This window comes from Haliaeetus leucocephalus, unplaced genomic scaffold (genome assembly GCF_000737465.1).
Source record: "Haliaeetus leucocephalus isolate CR32 unplaced genomic scaffold, Haliaeetus_leucocephalus-4.0 Scaffold139, whole genome shotgun sequence".
In the NCBI taxonomy this organism is placed as follows: domain Eukaryota; kingdom Metazoa; phylum Chordata; class Aves; order Accipitriformes; family Accipitridae; genus Haliaeetus; species Haliaeetus leucocephalus.
Genome location: NW_010972575.1, coordinates 631697 through 650701, shown reverse-complemented (window position 1 = coordinate 650701; position 19005 = coordinate 631697). Strand labels below are relative to the sequence as shown.

General features: G+C 38.9%; 1 protein-coding gene across 1 annotated transcript in view; it reads left to right on the top strand.

Annotated features, from left to right (window-relative positions):
- GLDC (glycine dehydrogenase (decarboxylating)) overlaps positions 1–19005 on the top strand; it is a 50128-nt gene that overhangs the window by 12203 nt on the left and 18920 nt on the right. Inside the window, exons 3-13 of the mRNA XM_010586054.1 lie at positions 5701–5865; positions 8701–8778; positions 9470–9617; positions 9878–10074; positions 12602–12698; positions 13749–13854; positions 14909–15048; positions 15797–15877; positions 16445–16542; positions 17047–17131; positions 17224–17265. Coding sequence (XP_010584356.1) covers positions 5701–5865; positions 8701–8778; positions 9470–9617; positions 9878–10074; positions 12602–12698; positions 13749–13854; positions 14909–15048; positions 15797–15877; positions 16445–16542; positions 17047–17131; positions 17224–17265 — 1237 coding nt within the window. The remainder of the gene's footprint in view (positions 1–5700; positions 5866–8700; positions 8779–9469; positions 9618–9877; positions 10075–12601; positions 12699–13748; positions 13855–14908; positions 15049–15796; positions 15878–16444; positions 16543–17046; positions 17132–17223; positions 17266–19005) is intronic.

Sequence of the window (19005 nt, the reverse complement as noted above, 5' to 3'; positions counted from 1 at the left end):
AAGCATTTGGACAATGATCTATAATATCTTGTTCACAATAAAAACTGTGCGTAGCTTAATTACTGAGAGATAAAACTGTCTGACTAAAACTATGCACTAGTAAGTGCCTGGGAAATCAGCATTCAGGAATTTCTTGTACTGGTAGCTTTAGAAAAGTACAGGCGTCCTTTTAAGTCTGAATCCCATTTTAACTACTTCTGTATTTGTGAAAGAAGCTATTTCAAAACACTTGGGGTGGATATTTTTTAGGTAACTTTTTATCCAAATAACACTTTGACTGAAAGTTAGAGAACAAGCAGAAGAATTTATGTTGTGGACCTGAAATGCTGCAGTTAAAATTGCAGTCTCCTACATGAGGGATTTGACTTAGTCACAGAAGGTAGAGGACAAGTATCCCATATTTTTGATATTAGATTTCTTTTTGTTCTTGGTTGCTGGCTGCTAACACTTCCTTGTTCCTAGGAATCTGTGACTAACAACTCCATGCTAACATGGGGTGGAAGTCTTAGAAGTATTTTTCATACACTATGTAGTTAATATTAGCAAAAATACTAGCCTGTTTTTCCAAACAAATAAATAGCAGGACAATGTGTAACTTACTTTATCCTTAGAACATCTCAACTCTAAAGTACAGACAGAAGGATTTATTTGGGGTCATACCACCAATTATGTGACTTTCAGCACAGACCCCTCAAATGCATGAATACCTGTCAGCTGTCTGCTGGTATGCATGCATAGTCCTTATACTGTGTACCCATATTAACATATTCATTAAATTTTTTCACACTCAGTGTGCTGAGCTCTTTCCCTAGTAGCATACCAAATTAATTCTGTGCCCTGCCATGAACATAAATGAATAACTGAAGATGTGAAGAATATTTGGTTTCAGAAATCAGCTTACATATAGGCTTCTTAATAACATATACGTCAAAACAATGTAGTATTTATTTTTAAGGCTTAAATGGATAAAAATACCTATCAGGCCTTGAAAATCAAGAAGGCCTTTAAAGTCACGCTGATACCATACAATGGAGCACGGTGCAGAAGTCTCCAAAGTACAGTTCACTTGATTCCTTTGCCCCCAGACATTAAGTATGCAAGAATAAAGTACCTGTACCAAGGACACCTGCAATCTTTACATCAGTAGTGTAACTTAGTAAACTTGTTGGCTACTAGCACTCAACACTTATGCATTGCATTCTGAAAATTACTGCATAGCATGCAAAAATCTGCTATAAACATTATGCAGCTGGTTTCTACTTGTAGACCAGATACAGAAAGCTGCACAAGCAACTACAAAGCATGCCAAATTGGCAGTAAATTCAGTGTTTATGCTTTGAGTGGAAACTGGCACATCTCCATGCCCTTACACAGCTTTCTCAAACTGATGGGTAAGATACTGTTTTCAGAACACCCTTGTAACTGCTCTTCAAAGATGCATAAAGTGCCAAGTGATGTGTCTGGAACTGTATATACAGCATGGCGTTTGGGAATTTTACAGGCTGGATGGAACTGCTTGCAGTTGGCTGGCTCCTAGTTGTATATCTTTACTCTAGTATCTTTCTACACTGCAATATTTATATATGTGCTGTTTAAATTAAATACAGCTTTTTTGTTTTGTCTTATTTCACTTTTGGCCTTAACAGTGATGGCCAGTCCATAAAAGTCAGATAATTTAAAAATTTCATGTATTCAGGACTGAACTTCAGGCTCAGTTTTTCAGTGTTGTCAGATGTATGAACTACCTTTTTTCTTTGGCTCATATATGTTGGTTTTAAATCTACTAGTGTTCTGTCCTTACTTTAAGTTTGTTTCATCTTACTAGTTGTCAGATCTCAAAGAGAATACTCTGTATAACTGGAAATCCAAATCAATTCTAGCTCTGCCATTGCATAAGATTAGTCTTGCAGGCGTCTAAAACTGCAAGAACAGAATTTGTAAGATAAAAGTATTGTGTTGATTATGAATACATTAACTTTCCAGAGATTCAGTCGAAGTATAGAAAAAAATCACTAAGGAAGATATATGGTGAACTGTTTTGCTAGAACTTACTGTGTATTAAGAAATAAATTAGGCTTAGTCTTAGATCTTATTGACTGTACACCTACAAATATTAATCAAGAACTAGTTCATTGATATTGCTTGATAAGGGAGTTTTCTGAATCTTTGCATGGAAGCAAGAGTTAACTTTAATATAAAGAAGCCATAATTGTTAATCTTGCAGTTAAAGTATAGTCTGTTGGTTTGTTGCTAAATCTAGAACAAATCCAGCTCCCAAGTACAAAAGCTTCTGCTCTTTCATAAGCCAGGTCTTTTGATGAATGGCCTAGCTTTTGGCTGAAAGCATGCTTCCTGAATACTTCTTGCTTTGATGCCAGGTTTTCTTTTAAAACCTTCATCGGTATCTTAAAGTTGGTATTCACACAAGTATTTTTGAGAGTAGGATGAGGCAAAGGGTGAAACACTGAACTCAAGCAGAGTTATAAAAGCCACAAAAACTGAAGCCACTTACTACCAGACTCCTGAAGGTCAGACACTGGCTCAAGAAAGATGCCACAAAAATCTCATGGAAGGTTTCTTTTGTGTCATGACCTATCACCCTTCATTAGCTTGGGAGCGTTTGTCTGCAGAAGTACTTTTGGTCAGAATAGATGCTGACTGGAGATCATATTTGCCTCCAGTTTGATTGAACGAGAGGCAGTTAGTAGCTGTGTTCCTTGCCACGATGGTAATTCTTCCTTTTCATTTTAATGTTGTTGGTACTGGACTTGAATTATGTGTCGAATAGCCAGTTGAACAAACCTAAGCAGAAGAGAGGAGTTATTTGAATGAGAGATGGTTTAGTGTGCTTTTTAGAGATTTGACTTATGTAAAAGTTTACTTCAGAAATTACTTTTGCATTTAAAGAGTTTGCTTTTAAATTACTTTTAAAAATTATGTAACATGTAGTATAGATGCAGGCAGAAGTCAGAGTGCAGACTAAAGCCAGCTGTTTTATTTAAAGAAATTGTGGAGAAGTAGAATTATTATATTAAAATATTTAGATGCTTAGACAGTGCCAAACAACCTTCTAAAAAAAAAAAGTGTTTAAATAAATGTTTTTATGTTATAAAAGGTGTCTTCACCTGTACAACTGTTAAGCTTCATGCACTGGAATTTGCGATAATGCTAGAATTCAGTATTTCTTTGTTGAATTTTTTCCATCCTTTCCAAAATTGGTTGGTTTTACTTTGACTGTTTTTACCATTCAAAACCATAACATTAAAATCACAAAGCTTCATTAATTCTGTTTTGTAGTATAGTGTACTAGCCCAACTATGTGGGGTAGGATTGAGGTTATTCAAGGGAACCATCAAATTAGCAGCTACTTCATAGAAGTTTAAGAATAGACTTATTTATTTATTTTACACAATATGAAAAAATTTTAAAAATCATTTGAGCATAAACTATGAGTGGAAATTCTTGAGGCTTTTTTAATAGGCTCCTGGGTAACTGATTTGATTGGTCGGCTTTGAAGCATTCATTGCAAAGTCTGTCTTTAATTATATAAGATAAAATCTTAAGAAAGGGGGTTCTCATCAAGTAAGGAGTTGTGAACATTGCTCACATCTTAAGAAAGATGCTTTGTCTTTGAAAACAAAATAGAGAATTTTGCACCACATGAACAGCTACAACTTCAATGTCCTTTAGCAAAATTTGCAGCCAAGTTTAATGTGAAGTATTGCTTCCCTACTACTGACTTTTCTTTTTTTTCTACCTTTCTCATTTTGAATCAGCCCCTAATTAGTAATGGTTTAATGAAACAATGTTTTTGTTGAAATGAATAATAAAGCCAGTGTGCTCAACTTTAATTAAAATCTCACTTCTGTTAACTGATTATTCTGGCAAGTACTAACTAATGGTTCTTGATTTTGGTTTTTTTTTTCTTGCACTGAGTCATATTTCTCTAATGCATTTCAATTAATCTCAATGCTTTAATTCTTATTAGTCTGCTTTTAGTTCCTCTTGCAAGTTATAATGCAAAAGAAAGGCCTTTAGCTGAAATAAAATGAGAAAGTAAGACTGTTAACTTCAAGTACAGAGGAGTTTCTTTTATTAAGCAAGAAAACTCATTGTTCATGCAAAGGACTTGGGAATAACTTTTCATTGGTGAGAGCTGAGTGGGCAGGGGGACCATTCAGAAAACAAACCTTTATACTGCCAGATTGAAAGTTTATCTGACAAACTGAAAACTGGGTTTAGCAGCCGTGAAGAAAAAAATTATTACTATTGAGATGAGCAATGTTGCATGCTGTGCAGGACATGGTCTCATTTGTGAACTATGCAGCCAAGTATATAATGATAAGTAGTTTAGTGTTAGACTTGGCTAAGAAGCAGGAAAAACCTTCAATATTTGGGAAAATCATCAATATTTATCTAATTTGATATATAGCTATTGCTTTCTGTCACTGTACTGAATAGTATACGTGAAAAATTTGAGCAGATATATCATTTAAATAGACAGTAAATACATTAGCATCATATACTACACTTTGAGTTCACTTACTGAGTATGTCCTTCTTTCTAGCTCTTCCATTCTCTTCTTCAGGACTTTTTGCCTACCTTCTCTTGCATTACTATTTTATTGCTCCTCTCATCTTGCTCTATACCACAGGTTCTGCAGCTTGCTCTTTAAAAATCTCTGTTGCTCACCTTCTATTGACTTTACATGACTTGAGCTTCCAAATACTTCAGTCTCTTTTTAAAGATTATACCTTCACCTGTAAGAATTTTTCAAAAGTCTAGGGCTTACTAGTGCCCAGGAAACAAACTGTTGTTTTCTTCTATTGCTAGAAAACAGAGGCCACGAGTGTCCCTACTTATCACTTGTTGCTGGCTGCTAGCCTGAATTCAAACTGGCGTAAAGTCTGTCCTGAGTGACTGTGGAAATATTTCCCAGTCCAGGGATTTTACCCAAATTTATCCAAATTTACCCAAATTTCCAGCCGTGAGAGGAGAGTCTGGTTCTTGCCTTTCATCCCTGGATGCATGCTGCTTTGTTTTTGTGGACTGTTATAATAGAGTGTTTCCCTTAGATTTTTGTCTTTTCTAAGGAATTGGTTATGTTGCCTCTACTGTTTTGTTCTCCAAATGACAACAGATAAAACTCACATCAGTCTCACTTCCCTTCACTAACATATATGGAAACTGTCATTTCACAAGAAGTTGCATATTTCTGAGCTTGATCCTGTGAAATGCCAAGTGCTTTTCCTCCCATAAGAGTGGAGAAGACTTGGCAAGGAAAGGGCTTCAGAAACAGTGTTGAAAGATAATGGCAATACCTAGATTTGATTGAACTAATAATTTTCATTTGGATATTGTAACTTGACTAAATACTCTGACGCTCAGTGCCTACTTTCCCTCTCCCTTCCCCAAGATGCACTCACACCTCTGTTTTAAAAGTGATTTCTCTTTTCAAAATGGAGAAATAGAATTCTTCTGTAAAAAGCCAAGTCAGTACCAGAAAAGAAAATATTCTCAGGCTTCCAGGACAGAAATAAATTACAGCCTTCTAAAAGTAACTGTTTTCTAACAAACTTTCATGTTAGTGAGTTATGCTTTACAACTTATTTTTCTTATGACATAGTTGAGTTACATATTGGCATAATTCTGTTACACATTTATTTTCCTAGACCCAAACTCAGAATTCTTTTCTTATAGGGTTACCCAGTATACTCCTTACCAACCTGAGGTCTCCCAGGGCAGGCTGGAGAGCCTGCTGAATTACCAGACTATGGTATGTGATATCACAGGAATGGATGTGGCTAACGCGTCTTTGCTGGATGAGGGGACAGCTGCTGCAGAAGCCATGCAATTATGTCACAGGTACTATGTTTAAATGTATGTTTAAATGTATGGTTAAATCACAGCATGAAGGAATTTTGGAGTTTGAAAGGCATCTCTGCTGAGTAGGCATGGATAGGTGAGTGGGTTGAAGTTGAGTGTGGCCTTTTCACTGAGCAGATCACTAAACAACTATAGCCCATGTCGTTAAGCCCCTGGAGAAGTTCGCAGTGTTGATGTGAATGTAGCTCAGACGTCTAAGGCCTTAAGAAACCTAAGGACCTAGAGACCAGGGGAAAGTCTAAAACAATTAAGACTTACCCTTGGTGGAGGAGGGTCAGGTTAGAGAATACTTAAGCAAACTGGATATACACAAGTCCTTGGGCCCTGATGTGATGCACCCATGCGTGCTGAGGGAACCACCTGAAGTCATTGCAAGGCCACTCTTGATTATCTCTGAACAATCATGGCGACTGGGAGAGGTGCCTCAGCACTGGAAGAAAGCAAATGTCACCCCTATCTTTAGGAAGGGCAGGAATGAAGATGCAGGGAACTACCAGCCGGTCAGCCTCACCTCAATCCCTTGAAGGTGATGGAAAAACTGCTAGTCCTGGAAACCATTTCCAGGCATGGGAAAGACAAGAAGGTGATCAGGAGTCACCAGCATGGGTTCACACAGGGGAAGTCATGCTTGATAACTTTCTACAATTAAATGGCTGGCCTGATAGATGAGGGGAGAGCAGTGGGTATCGTTTACCTTGACAGTCTCCCTTAAATCCTCACAGAGATTCTGAAGAAGTTTGGCCTGGATGAGGCGAGAGTGAGGTGGATTGAAAACTGGCTGAATGGTTGGGCCCAGAGGGTGGTGATCAGTGACATGAAGTCTAGTTGGAGGCCAGTTATTAATGGCGTAACCCAGGGGCAACACTGGGTCCAGTTAATGATCTGGATGATGGGGCAGAGTGTATCCTCAGCAAGCTTGCTGATGATGCAAAACTAGGAGGATTGGCTGATACACCAGAGGGTTGTGCTGTCATCCAGAGGGACCTTGACAGGCTGGAGAAATGGGCTGACAGGAACCTCATGAAGCTCAACAAGGAGAAGTGCAAAGTCCTGCACCTGGTGAGGAACCACCCAGGGCGTATGGGGTACATGAAGGGGGCTGGCAGGCTGGAAAGCAGCTTTGCAGAAAAGGCCTTTGGGGGTCCTGGGGGACACCAAGTTGAACACAAGCCAGCAATGTGCTCTGGTTGCTAAGAAGGCAAATGGTATCCTGGGCTGCATTAGGAGGACTGTTGCCAACAGGTCGAGGGAGGTGATCCTTGCCCTCTCCTCAGCACTGGTGAGGCCACACCTGGAGTGCCGTGTCCAGTTCTGGGCTCCCCAGTACGAAAGAGATGGACCTACTAGTGAGAGTCTAGTTGCCCTGCCTGTGGTACCAGCCCAGCTGCTGGCAGCCAGACACACACCTGCTCCAGCTGCTACCACCACAGACACACGGGCCGCTATGGCTGAGGTGCTGCTCCAGTTGCTGGCACTGAATTCCAGTCACTCCAGTCACTCCAGTTGCAGCACCATGGACATGTGGATCCTCCATGGTCTGACTCCAGTTGCTGGCACCCAGCCAGCCATACGCATCCACCACCACTCCTGGAATACAGAGTCTGTTCACCCATGAAAAGAATCAGAAAGGAATTTAACAAGAGGAGAGGACAGACTGTACTAGTTGGGTGCAAGTTCCTCAACAAGCAACCATTTATATATGACTGACCCTGTTTACTCCCTTAGCTCTCGATTTTCTTACACTTGTTCCTCCCAGAATGACTTAGCTGAATCCCTTTTCCTCTAAACATCTCATAATAAGCCATTGCAATCCCAAAATGCTCTTCCCCTGCATCCCATAATGTCTCCCCCCCAGGGAAACAATGTGTCTGTTTGGGTTAATTAATTAATTTGCGTTCCCACCTGCCTTGGGGCCTCTGTGCTCCTCTGTGCTTGTGGAGATGGGTCTTTGATGGGCTGGTATCTCCTGTGATGGGCCTGGGAGCAGCAGGAACGGGGTGTTATTTGGGCTCCCCCACCTGCCATTGCCCCTCTGGGGGGTGCTGAGGAGCTTTTATTGCGTAACCTAATAGTCTGTGGCATGAATCCCTTGTGTCCGTGAACTCTGATGATGTGAATTGTTTTTTTCCACTAGTGGTTAAAAGAAGCTTTATAAACCAGTGAAGTAGATCAGTCCTAAGCTGCTAAAAGTGAAACTGTTACTGTTATACCCAAATTTACTTTCGGGGATCTGTATTGTAGGGGCAATTGAAAGGGATCTGCAAATCAAATGAAATCAGAGAGATGATTGAAGGTCACTGTGGGACTGTATATCAGGAAGGACATTACGCAGCAGTGACTGTGTTGTAACTATTCAATTGTTCAAAGCATCAGTCTGACATAAAATCATGTTTACCAGAGAAAACTAGGCAATTTTCTTATCCTCCATTTTACTATTTTGATGGCTCATGTTTGGTTATCCAGGGCAAAACTGAGAATCTGTATTAAAGACCACAGTTGTATTCCTTTAAAAGAGTATGTGTGTGTGGAGGCATTCCTGCAGCTTCTTAAGTTGGTGCCTTCTTCTGTTTCATAGTCTGTTTTAATTTTTGTCACGTATGAATCTCATTTGACTGCCTGAAATGAACTTTCCTATTTTAAATGGGCTAGAACCTTCATTCAGTCTTACACTTAATTTGGTTATGATAACCAAAATTTACAACTGCCTTTTAACTTAGGAAAACTCTATATTTAGAAAACCAATTAATTTTATTTCCATGGAAAAAATATATTCTTGATATGCAACCCTTCTTTTTTTCCTTTTCTTTTTAACAGGCACAACAAAAGAAGGAAGTTCTATGTAGATGCCCGATGCCACCCCCAAACTATAGCAGTGGTCCAAACTAGAGCAAAGTAATGTTTTTCTCTGTTTTCCACCATATCTTTCATTTTTCATCTGTGTCTCTTCACCATATACCTAATATTTTTGGAATATAGGGTTATGCTATCTTTGCAAAATAGAAGCAGAAATCTGTTAACATTTGGCATTGCTTCTACTTTTCCATTCAAATACAACTGCAAAGTAATTAAAGATGTTTAAAAAGAGACTAAATATCTGATAAAAAGAAAATATTTAATTTCCCCTTAAGTTGTTGGCACAAATATATACATTTGGTTACTGAATTCAGTCTGGTCATTTTTTTTTTAACTAGGAAATTAATTACCCTAGATAGCAAAAGTTCTCTTGTAATGAAAGCTAAATCCATTTTAAGTTTACAGTTTAAAGTAACCATCTGCTAAAAATATGACTTGGTTCTCCAAGTTAAACATGCTAAAGCAGCAAAATGTTGATATCAAGTAGCTTAGGCATACTCTACTCTGCTTTGCTTCATATTTCTGATGATGATATCAAATGCAATTTTCTTCAGTACTATATACCATGACATGAAACTTTCTCAATGTTTAGTGCTGCAAAGCAGGTTCAATTCTCTGTATGTTAGAGAGAAAAGTAATTTATAAGTCCGTGAAAACATCATCTTGAGTATCACTCCAAGGCAGGAAATGGTTTGAATATTGTTGTCTTCTGCATGTTCTTGTTTTTCAGTTATACGGGTGTTATTACTGAGATCAAATTACCCCATGACATGGATTTCAGTGGAAAGGATGTCAGTGGAGTATTATTTCAGTATCCAGACACTGAAGGGAAGGTGGAAGACTTCTCTGAACTTGTTGAAAGAGCTCATCAGAACGGGGTAAAGTAAATTTTATTTGTCTCAGATTTCAACCTGGTGCATCAAATAGCCATAGTCATAGAAACTAAGTGTTACATGAGATACCATCAAAAGTATTACTAGTCGGCTCCATGCAGTTGATAACCATTACAACCATTACAACCATTGCACCTTAGCTCTGTGCAAGTGATATGGAACTGTTTGTTGTTCCAACTTAGCTCCCATGCAAACACCATTCCTTCAGAAAAGAGGCTGACTGCTCTGTGCACTTCTCTTCTCAGGCTCTCACCTGCTGCGCTACTGATCTTCTGGCTCTCTGTATTCTGAGGCCTCCTGGAGAGTTTGGGGTAGATGTTGTCCTGGGTAACTCCCAGAGGTTTGGCGTGCCACTCTGCTATGGGGGACCCCATGCAGCATTCTTTGCTGTTAAAGAAAATCTAGTGAGAATGATGCCAGGCAGAATGGTGGGTGTTACAAGGTAAGGGCTCCCTTCGCTGTTGGTATCTTCAGGGAAAATCAAAGTAAAACACATTATGAACATCTTGTGCAGCCTTTATGAATAACTGTGGTGTTGTACTGAACACATTTTTTCTTGAAAACTGGGAGAATAAAAGTTGCCTTTAAATTTTTAGGAAGTAAGAATTGCATTTGTCTGGAATGAAGCTGTGAACTGTCTATAGTGCTTGCTGCAATGTGGGACGAAGAGATAACCGAAACAGCAGAGGATTAATTGTGATGGCATGAGCATGAGGCTTTGCAAGCTAACTTATTCTGCTTATTCTGTATGTTACGCCTTTTTCTCTGACATCCAGTCATTAAAAACATAAATGGGAAGAAATAGAAAATTCAGTGAACCTCCCAAATAATCAAGAAGGAACTTAATCTAGTACACATTTTAGTCAGGCTTAAACAAAGCAGAGAAACAGTGTGCAAAAACTTACCTCTAATTCTTGTTATTGGTGACCTATTTTGAGTTTTGGCAAAAGGTCTAACTGGGAATAGAAGAAATGCAAAGTAATTGTCACTGGAAAAACTGCATATCTTTGGCAGAGAAGCTATTCAGAAGTACTTCAGTAACCAAAATAACTAATGACATTAACAGTTATCAGTAAGCTTAGATATATTTCATTTGTGTAGTAATATTCCTTCAAATATATTTTTAATCATCTTGCTTATTCTAAGGGTGTCCTTAGGCTTTACTCATAGTTCTGAAATCTGATTCCCAGTTCAGATTTTGACCAGAAGTCTGGTACAATCTTTTACAAAAGAACAGTAATTCTATTTATCAAGGTCATGCTACTGCTATTTTGTGACTATACCTGGTTTAATATTTTGAATCTATTTTCATCTTGCTTCATCTTAAGAAAGTTGGAAAATAAAATGTTAAAATGGAAAAAGCCATGGTACTTTTCAAGGCAGCTTTCTGCTGTGGATTATTTTAAGTTTTTGATCACAGAACCACTGAATGATTGAGGTTGGAAGGGATCTCTGGAGGTCATCTGGTCCAACACCCTTGCTCAAGCAGGGTGACCTACAGCCAGTAGCCCAGGACTGTGTCCAGATGACTGCTGAATATTTCCAAGGATGGCGACTTCACAGTTTCTCTGGGCAACCTGTACCAGGGCTCAGTCACCCTCACAATGAAAAAGTGTTTCCTCGTGTTCAGGAGGAATCTCCTGTGTTTCAGTCTGCACCCATTGCCTCTGATCCTGTCACTGGCCACTGCTGATAAAAGCCTGGCTCCATCCTCTTTGCACCCTCCCTTCATGTATTTATATACATTGATGAGGTCCTCCCCGAGCCTTCTCTTCTCCAGGCTGAACCGTCCCAGCTCTCTCAGACTTTCCTCATATGAGAGATGGCCCAGTTCCTTCAACATCTTATTGGTCCTTCACTGGACTCTCTCCAGTACCTTCATACCTCTCTTGTATGGGGGAGCCCAGAACTGGACACAGCACTCCAGATGTGGCCTCACTAGCTCTGAGGAGAGGGCAGAGATCACTTCCCTTGGCTTGTTGGCAAAGCTTTGCCTAACACAGCCCAGGATACCATTTGCCTTCTTTGCTGCATGGGCACATGGCTGGCTTGTGTTCAACTTGGTGTCCCCCATAACCCCCAGGGTCTTTTCTGTCAAGCTGCTTTCCAGCTGGGTGGCCCCCCAGCATGAACTGGTGCATGGGGTTCTTTGCCAGGTGCAGGACTTTGCACTTCCCCTTGTTGAACTTCATGAAGTTCCTGTCAGCCCACTTCTCCAGCCTGCCAATGTGGTCCCTCTGGATGGACTGATGATAAACTCAGCTGTATAGTCAAAATCCCTAAACAACTGCTGGAGTAACTGGTGTGCAAGTACTTGAGGCAAGTAGTCCAGCTATTCAAACCCTCACATATGTACTATATATATATTTATATATATGTGTACATAGTTTGTCCATTTCTTTTTGTGACTGTTCTGAAAGATTTCATAGTTTTAAAGGATAATAGATTGGCTGTTATGTCTCCACTTTTAACATGTTAGGAACCCTACAAAAGGGCCTCTTAAAGGATGGATTGGCCAGAGCCCTTTCAGTTATTTCATACAACTTTGTTGGATGGTTTATTTTTATGTACAAACTCAACATGCTTTTACTTGACATCATTAGAAAAGATGCTGCCTTCTCCATGTTTGTTCAGATTAAGTTCTGGGTTACCATTCGGTTAAAACAATTGCAATAACCTGTGGCATTTTAAGGCAAATACCAAGTTTTGGTGTAGTATGCTTAGAAAATTCACTATGTGCTCTACCTGACCAGACACATTTTCCAGCCATGATGTAAATAGAAATCTAGAGACCTTAGTCTCACTCTCTGTTTGATATCACAGCTGTCCTGATTTATGCTTTATTCTCTCCAGCAACTTTCTGTCTCTGAGGATAAATAACTAGTTTCAGGTTAGCATGCATAGAGCCTAATGCCTTAAATTACTGTGATTTTAAAGTAACAGAAACAACATTTTCACTTGTGACTTAGAGATGCAAATGGAAAGGAAGTGTACCGACTTGCTTTGCAAACACGAGAGCAGCATATCAGGAGGGATAAAGCTACCAGCAACATCTGCACAGCACAGGTAACTTGTCATGCTTTATTTTCAGCAGTAGAAAGGAACAAGTTAAACCATAAGATTATAGTCCTAACATCACAGTGATTTGAGTTAGCTTTACTTTTGAGAGTTTTTACTAGAAAAATGAAGAACTTTGAAATATTCTGGTGTTTGTGCATTTGTTTTGAGTCCTTTGAAAAATGGAACCTTGCTTGAAAAGCTGGCATTAATATCTGCTTCCTTTAATAAAGACTTTAGCCCTGAATTTGTACATGAGTCCATCTGTCTCATAGGGTGAATGCCACTGAGTAGTGCTGTGTTTGTTATGAATGAGACAGATTTCTTAATAAAACGGAAGGGAATTCTAATGATCTGAAATTGCCCACTCAAGGCAAAAAAAATCAATTTTTAAATTCTAAAACTACTTGTTCAAAGTGTCACAACTAATATTCTTATCTATGTGATTTGATTCAAAAATACTACAGTGCCAAAAGCTATCTTTACAGGAAAATACCATGATTAAGTAAGTAATTATCTAAAATAATTATCTTCAGCATGCCTCCACAGACCTTCAGCCAGACAAGTTCATCATTTTTTCTGCTCCTATCAATGCTTTGCTCATACTCTTAATGTTGAGCCAGATTTTGAGGAGGGATTATTATATATTAAAACAAGCTTAATTACTTAGTATTCCTGAGATATCCCATGTATATTTTGTACCAATCCTGAACAATGCATTTCCTATGAGACTAGCTTTGCTCGGGAGTCTTCAAACGTCTTTGTTGCAGTAGTTGAATTTAAGTTCATGTTAACTGCTGACACAGTTACATTTCAAGAGCTGTTGAATTCATAATCAGTGCTTACAGTTTCCTAAAAGTATTTGCCTTTCCCACCTTTTATCTTGTAGGGAAAACGTAATCAAGTATAATATTAGCTGAGGATATGTGGTTGTCCCTGGGTGCTAAAGAAACTTCCCACTAAACTAACATGAAGTAATCTTTGATGATGATGATGATGATGATGATGATGATGATGATGATGATGATGATGATGTCGTAAACTGTATTTGGATCCTAGGCTCTTCTGGCTAACATGGCAGCCATGTTTGGTATATACCATGGGTCTGATGGATTAAGGCATATTGCAAGACGGGTACACAATGCTACTCTAATCTTAGCTGAAGGTGAGTGTTTAATGTTTGCAGAAACCGTTCTTAAATACTTAGACCTTCTTAAATAAACTTATGGCGTTTTTTTGCCAGCTGATGTGTGTTTTCTCAACTCTGGAGAGAACATTTTAATACAAAATTCATAGCTGATGTTTTTGTGTAATTCTGATAATGACATCCAAGGTTTAGATATCTATGTGATATGAGCTTGCAAGCATCACTTCTGTTTCTTTGGGAAACTAACAGAAGTCTACACAGCGTGTCTCTAGATGACAAGATTCAAATGCTGGTTTCCAGCTGCAAGCTCTGTACTTCATTTACTGGACCATCCTAGTTTACACACAGAAATCTGCACAGAGTATTAATAACATAGCAAAAATAAGTAATAAATGAGATTAAAGAAATAGGAACATTTCAGTTAAGTTGGGTGGAGTATCATACCTGCTATGAACACTGAAATCCTAAAGTTTAACAGCTGATCGAAAGCATAGAATGTGTAGCAGAAAATAATGGTTGCAGCTGACCATGTGGTCTGGTAGGTTTTTTTCACTGGCATGACTATCATTGCTGTCAGAAGGAGCCAGAACTGGGATGCTGGGAATTGAGGAACGATTGCCATAATTATCCATGCTTTATTTGCCAGCTTAGCTGGAAGACCTTTTGCTGCTGTGAAAAGCACTAAGGCTCTAAACTTTGCTATGGCAAGCTGCATGATGGTTAATATCCATTTATATAATAAAATTTTCCTTTCCAGTCTTGTGATTTTGTCCTTATTGCATTCATATACCAATTATGCTACTGTATATATTACAAATCTGATGTATCAGAAGGATCTTCCCTAGAATCAATCTGCATTATTAATTAGGTCTGAATCTGATTTAGATGCATTTCATGAGTAGTGACATTTCACTAAAAAGCTGGTGGGTTTGCTGCTCTGTAGGCAAAGGGAATGTTTTCCTTTATTATGTAAAAGGATTTATTTACAAGATTGATAGTGCTGTTATGCAAGTACTGTGTAAGCAATCAATACCGTATGCAGCTAATAGAATTAATTTACTGTTTTTTATAGGTCTCAGGAGAGCTGGTCATAAACTACATCATGATCTGTTCTTTGATACCTTGACAATCACGTGTGGATGCTCAGTCAAAGAGGTTTTGGACAGGGCAGCTCTTAGAAAGATAAATTTTCGGATTTATAGTGATGGCAGAGTAAGCAACTCCCTAAAACTTTCAGAAATTTTGTAGCATGACTTTTTCTGCATTAAGTTTCTAGTCATTATATGTGCTAAACAGAACAAAATTATGTAAGACTTCTTGTCATTTGCTCAGATATATCAGTCAATATAAATATGAAGAATGAAGTTGTTAAGTGATGTACTGAACTTCCAGAAATAATAATTGTATTTTCATTTTATTGTCTATTTAAAAAGATTATCTAATTGTTTCATGTTAAATATGCCACAATGGGCTAGATTGGAGAGACTCTAAAACTTAATGATGAAATGCAAGGTGACTTCCAGAATTCAGGTCCTGTGGCAGTCTTTAAAGACAGATTGAAATCTAAACCACATTTTGGTAGGCACTAAGGACTTTTGGCAAAGTCTACTATGTTCTGTAAAATGGGATGGGGGGGGTCTAGCAAAATGGGCAATTTTCCTGCTAAATGGAAAACCCTTAGAAATGTTAGAAGTGAGGTCACAAGTCTTGAAGCTTGTGAGCCATCTGGCTTGGATGGTTTAGCAGGGGCAAAGTAGGAATAGGAAAATTTTATGTAAATAAAATAGTAAAATAGATTTATGTATTTATTACATAAATGAAGTGATATTCACATACTGTTGGGTAGGTTGATTATTTTTTTTCCTCCTATGTTTCTGGAATATTTTTGGTTGACTAGAACAAATATACTATGCGTCTGGAATTAAGAGCTTTGAGCAATTACTGTTGCTTTTATCCATAGCTTGGAGTATCACTTGATGAAACTGTAAATGAGAAAGACCTAGATGACATATTATGGATTTTCGGTTGTGAGTCTTCAGCTGTAAGTAGTCAATAGATCATACGGATTAAATTATCTGAATGTTTCAGAAGTTTAACAAAAAGCAAAACTGCTCCTGGGACAGTGGTTGTCTATATGATGACAATTTGTTAAATACTGAGAATTTCAGATCCTCTCTTAAAGAAAGAGGCAGTATGAGGTAACAGTGATTTATGTAACCGAGTAATGCCATTTTCTGATTGTGACACTTAGTCCTTTTGGCCAGCTTTGACACCTTGCATTTAGGCTGTTACTTGTTTTGTGAGGCTTAGGACATGGTGGTCAATTATTTCTCTCCCACTGGAATTTTTCTTGCATGCCATTAGTAATTAGCAGCAATACTTCCAAGATGAGGACTACTGAGACATCTGTACTCAGTTTTAATATAATGCTGTTGCCATGCTAGATATATACAGATATGTATGCTAATGAAGTTTGGGGTTTTTTTTACCTAAAGAGCTGATTATATCTTGAGGTAAGCTGGTAGTATAAATTAGTTCTGATAGAAATTGACTGTGAAAAGAGAAATTTCCATGAAAGTATTTGACTCCATGTTTCTTTGTGTCAAAGGAGCTAATTGCTGAGGGTATGGGCGAGGAAACCAAAGGCATCCTTAGCACCCCATTTAAGAGAACTTCCAAATTCTTGACACATCAGGTTTTCAACAGGTTTGTGAAATTGCTGTATATCTGGTATTTTAATGAAATCTGAAAGCATCTCCTTTCAAAAGTGATACTGGAGTCAGCTGAGGACAGTTTTGTAGCTGTATTCACACAATAACTCATTACTCTGAAATAATCTATTTATTAGCATTTTTAGACATCGTAAATGTTTTAAATGAGCAATACTCATGGTCACATGGGGGATGTGTTTTTCCATTAATCTGCTACATTGTACAAGCTATTATTTGAGGACATAGTATCATCAGACTTAGTAGAGCCCTTATATTCCATTTTTACTGATAGCATTTCTGAGTGAATGACAATAGGCATTTTTCATCCACATTGCTATTAGCAAGCGTACACTACTGATTTGGAAAGAAGTATTTAGTAGATATTAAAAATTATCCTCAGTCTTAATTCTTTTTTATGGATTTTCCTATGTTGAAGCACAGACAAACCAGCTGGTATAGCTAACCTGCTTGCCTTAACACCACATTTTGTGTTCTCCAGCTATCACTCTGAGACAAATATCGTGCGCTACCTGAAAAGATTAGAAAACAAAGATATTTCCCTTGTTCACAGCATGATTCCTTTGGTAGGTATTTATCAAACAGAGAAAAAAATTAGGTACTTACATACATATTTACATATTTCAATAAATACTGACAAATGTGTTTGTATTTTTAGGGGTCCTGCACAATGAAGCTCAATAGTTCAGCTGAACTTACAGTAAGTTGCAATAATCCCGTCTTACTTGAGACCCACATGAGTAAACTATCTATCCAGTGTCATTGCAGAGAAGTAAAGACTGCTTTTGGTCTAGTACTGCAGCTGAGGAGGCAGTTTCAGAAGTAGCTAAAGTCATCAGCTCCCTTCTCCGCTAGCAAAAAGCTCCAAAAAGCACAGTAGGAGTGCAACAACAGCAGGAGAGTGAGTGACTTTGAAGACTCCCTACTGAAAAAAATAATGAATGTAATTTTTGGAATTTGGTATCACCATCCTGTTCCCTCATGTGGTGTTGCAGTACCTAACTTCTATCCACATTACAAATCTTACAGTCAAATCCTCAGAAATATGGAGAGTCAGGTGGGAATGGCAATTCATGCTGCTTTGTCAGTTTGCTGTTTCTTAGGATAGCACTCCTTTTGTCCAGGTGAGGAGCTGGTGTCTCCGGGTATCTTCATTTTTCTAGCTGGTAGCAAATGAAGCAGAGCATTAGCTAGGCTGTTTGGGTATCAAATTACTTTTTGACTCTGAATGAGCTTCCTCTGCTCTCTCCCTATTGGCTTCTCACTTTGATCTTTCACTAGGTTTCCTTTGTCCCCTTTCTCTCACTGCCTTCTCTATGTCTTCTCCCTTCACTGTTTTCTGTCTTCTATGTTCCCTTCTAATTAAAATGGATAGCAACAAAACTGTGTGAAACAAATTGAGTGTTACGTAGTATTCCACAAACTCCTCCCTGTTTTCCCTGTAATCCCACAGCTCTACATAAGTGTAGGTGACCTAGAAGGAGAAACTAAGGATTTTTAAGTATCTTCTGAATGTTGAAAAAAAATGTTACTGGAAATCATAGACTCATAGAATCATTTAGGTTGGAAAAGACCTTTAAGATCATCAAGTCCAATCATTAACCTAACACTGCCAAGTCCACCACTAAACCATGTCTGTAAGCACCACATCTACACATCTTTTAAATACCCCCAGGGATGGTGACACAACCACTTCCCTGGGCAGCCTGTTCCAATGCTTGACAACCCTTTGGTGAATAAATTTTTCCCAATATCCAATCTAAACCTCCCCTGGCACAACTTGAGGCCATTTTCTCTTGTCCTATCACTTGTTACTTGGGAGAAGAGACCAACACCCACCTCACTACAACCTCCTTTCAGGTAGTTGTAGAGAGCGATAAGGTCTCCCCTGAGTCTCCTTTTCTCCAGGCTAAACAACCCCAGTTCCCTCAGCCACTCCTCATAAGACTTATCGTCTAGACCCTTCACCAGCTTTGTTGCCCTTCTTTGGACAAGCTCCAGCACCTCATTGTCTTTCCTGTAGTGAGGGGCCCAAAACTGAGCACAGACCTCAATATGTGGGCTCACCAGTGCCAAGTACAAAGGGACGATCACTTCCATAGTCTTGCTGGCCACACTATTTCTGGTGTAAGCCAGGATGCTATTGGCCTTCCTGGCCAGCTGTAGACCAACACCCCCAGGTCCTTTCTCTGCCAGGCAGCTTTCCAGACGCTCTTCCTTCCCCAAGCCTGTAGCATTGCATGGGGTTGTTGTGACCCAAGTGCAGGACCCAACACTTGGCCTTGTTGATCCTCATACAGTTGGCCTCGGGCCATCGATCCAGCCTGTCCAGATCCCTCTGTAGAGCCTTCCTGCCCACAAGCAGATCAACACTCCTGTCCAACTTGGTGTCATCTGCAAACTTACGGAGGGTGCACTTGATCCCCTTGTCCAGATCACT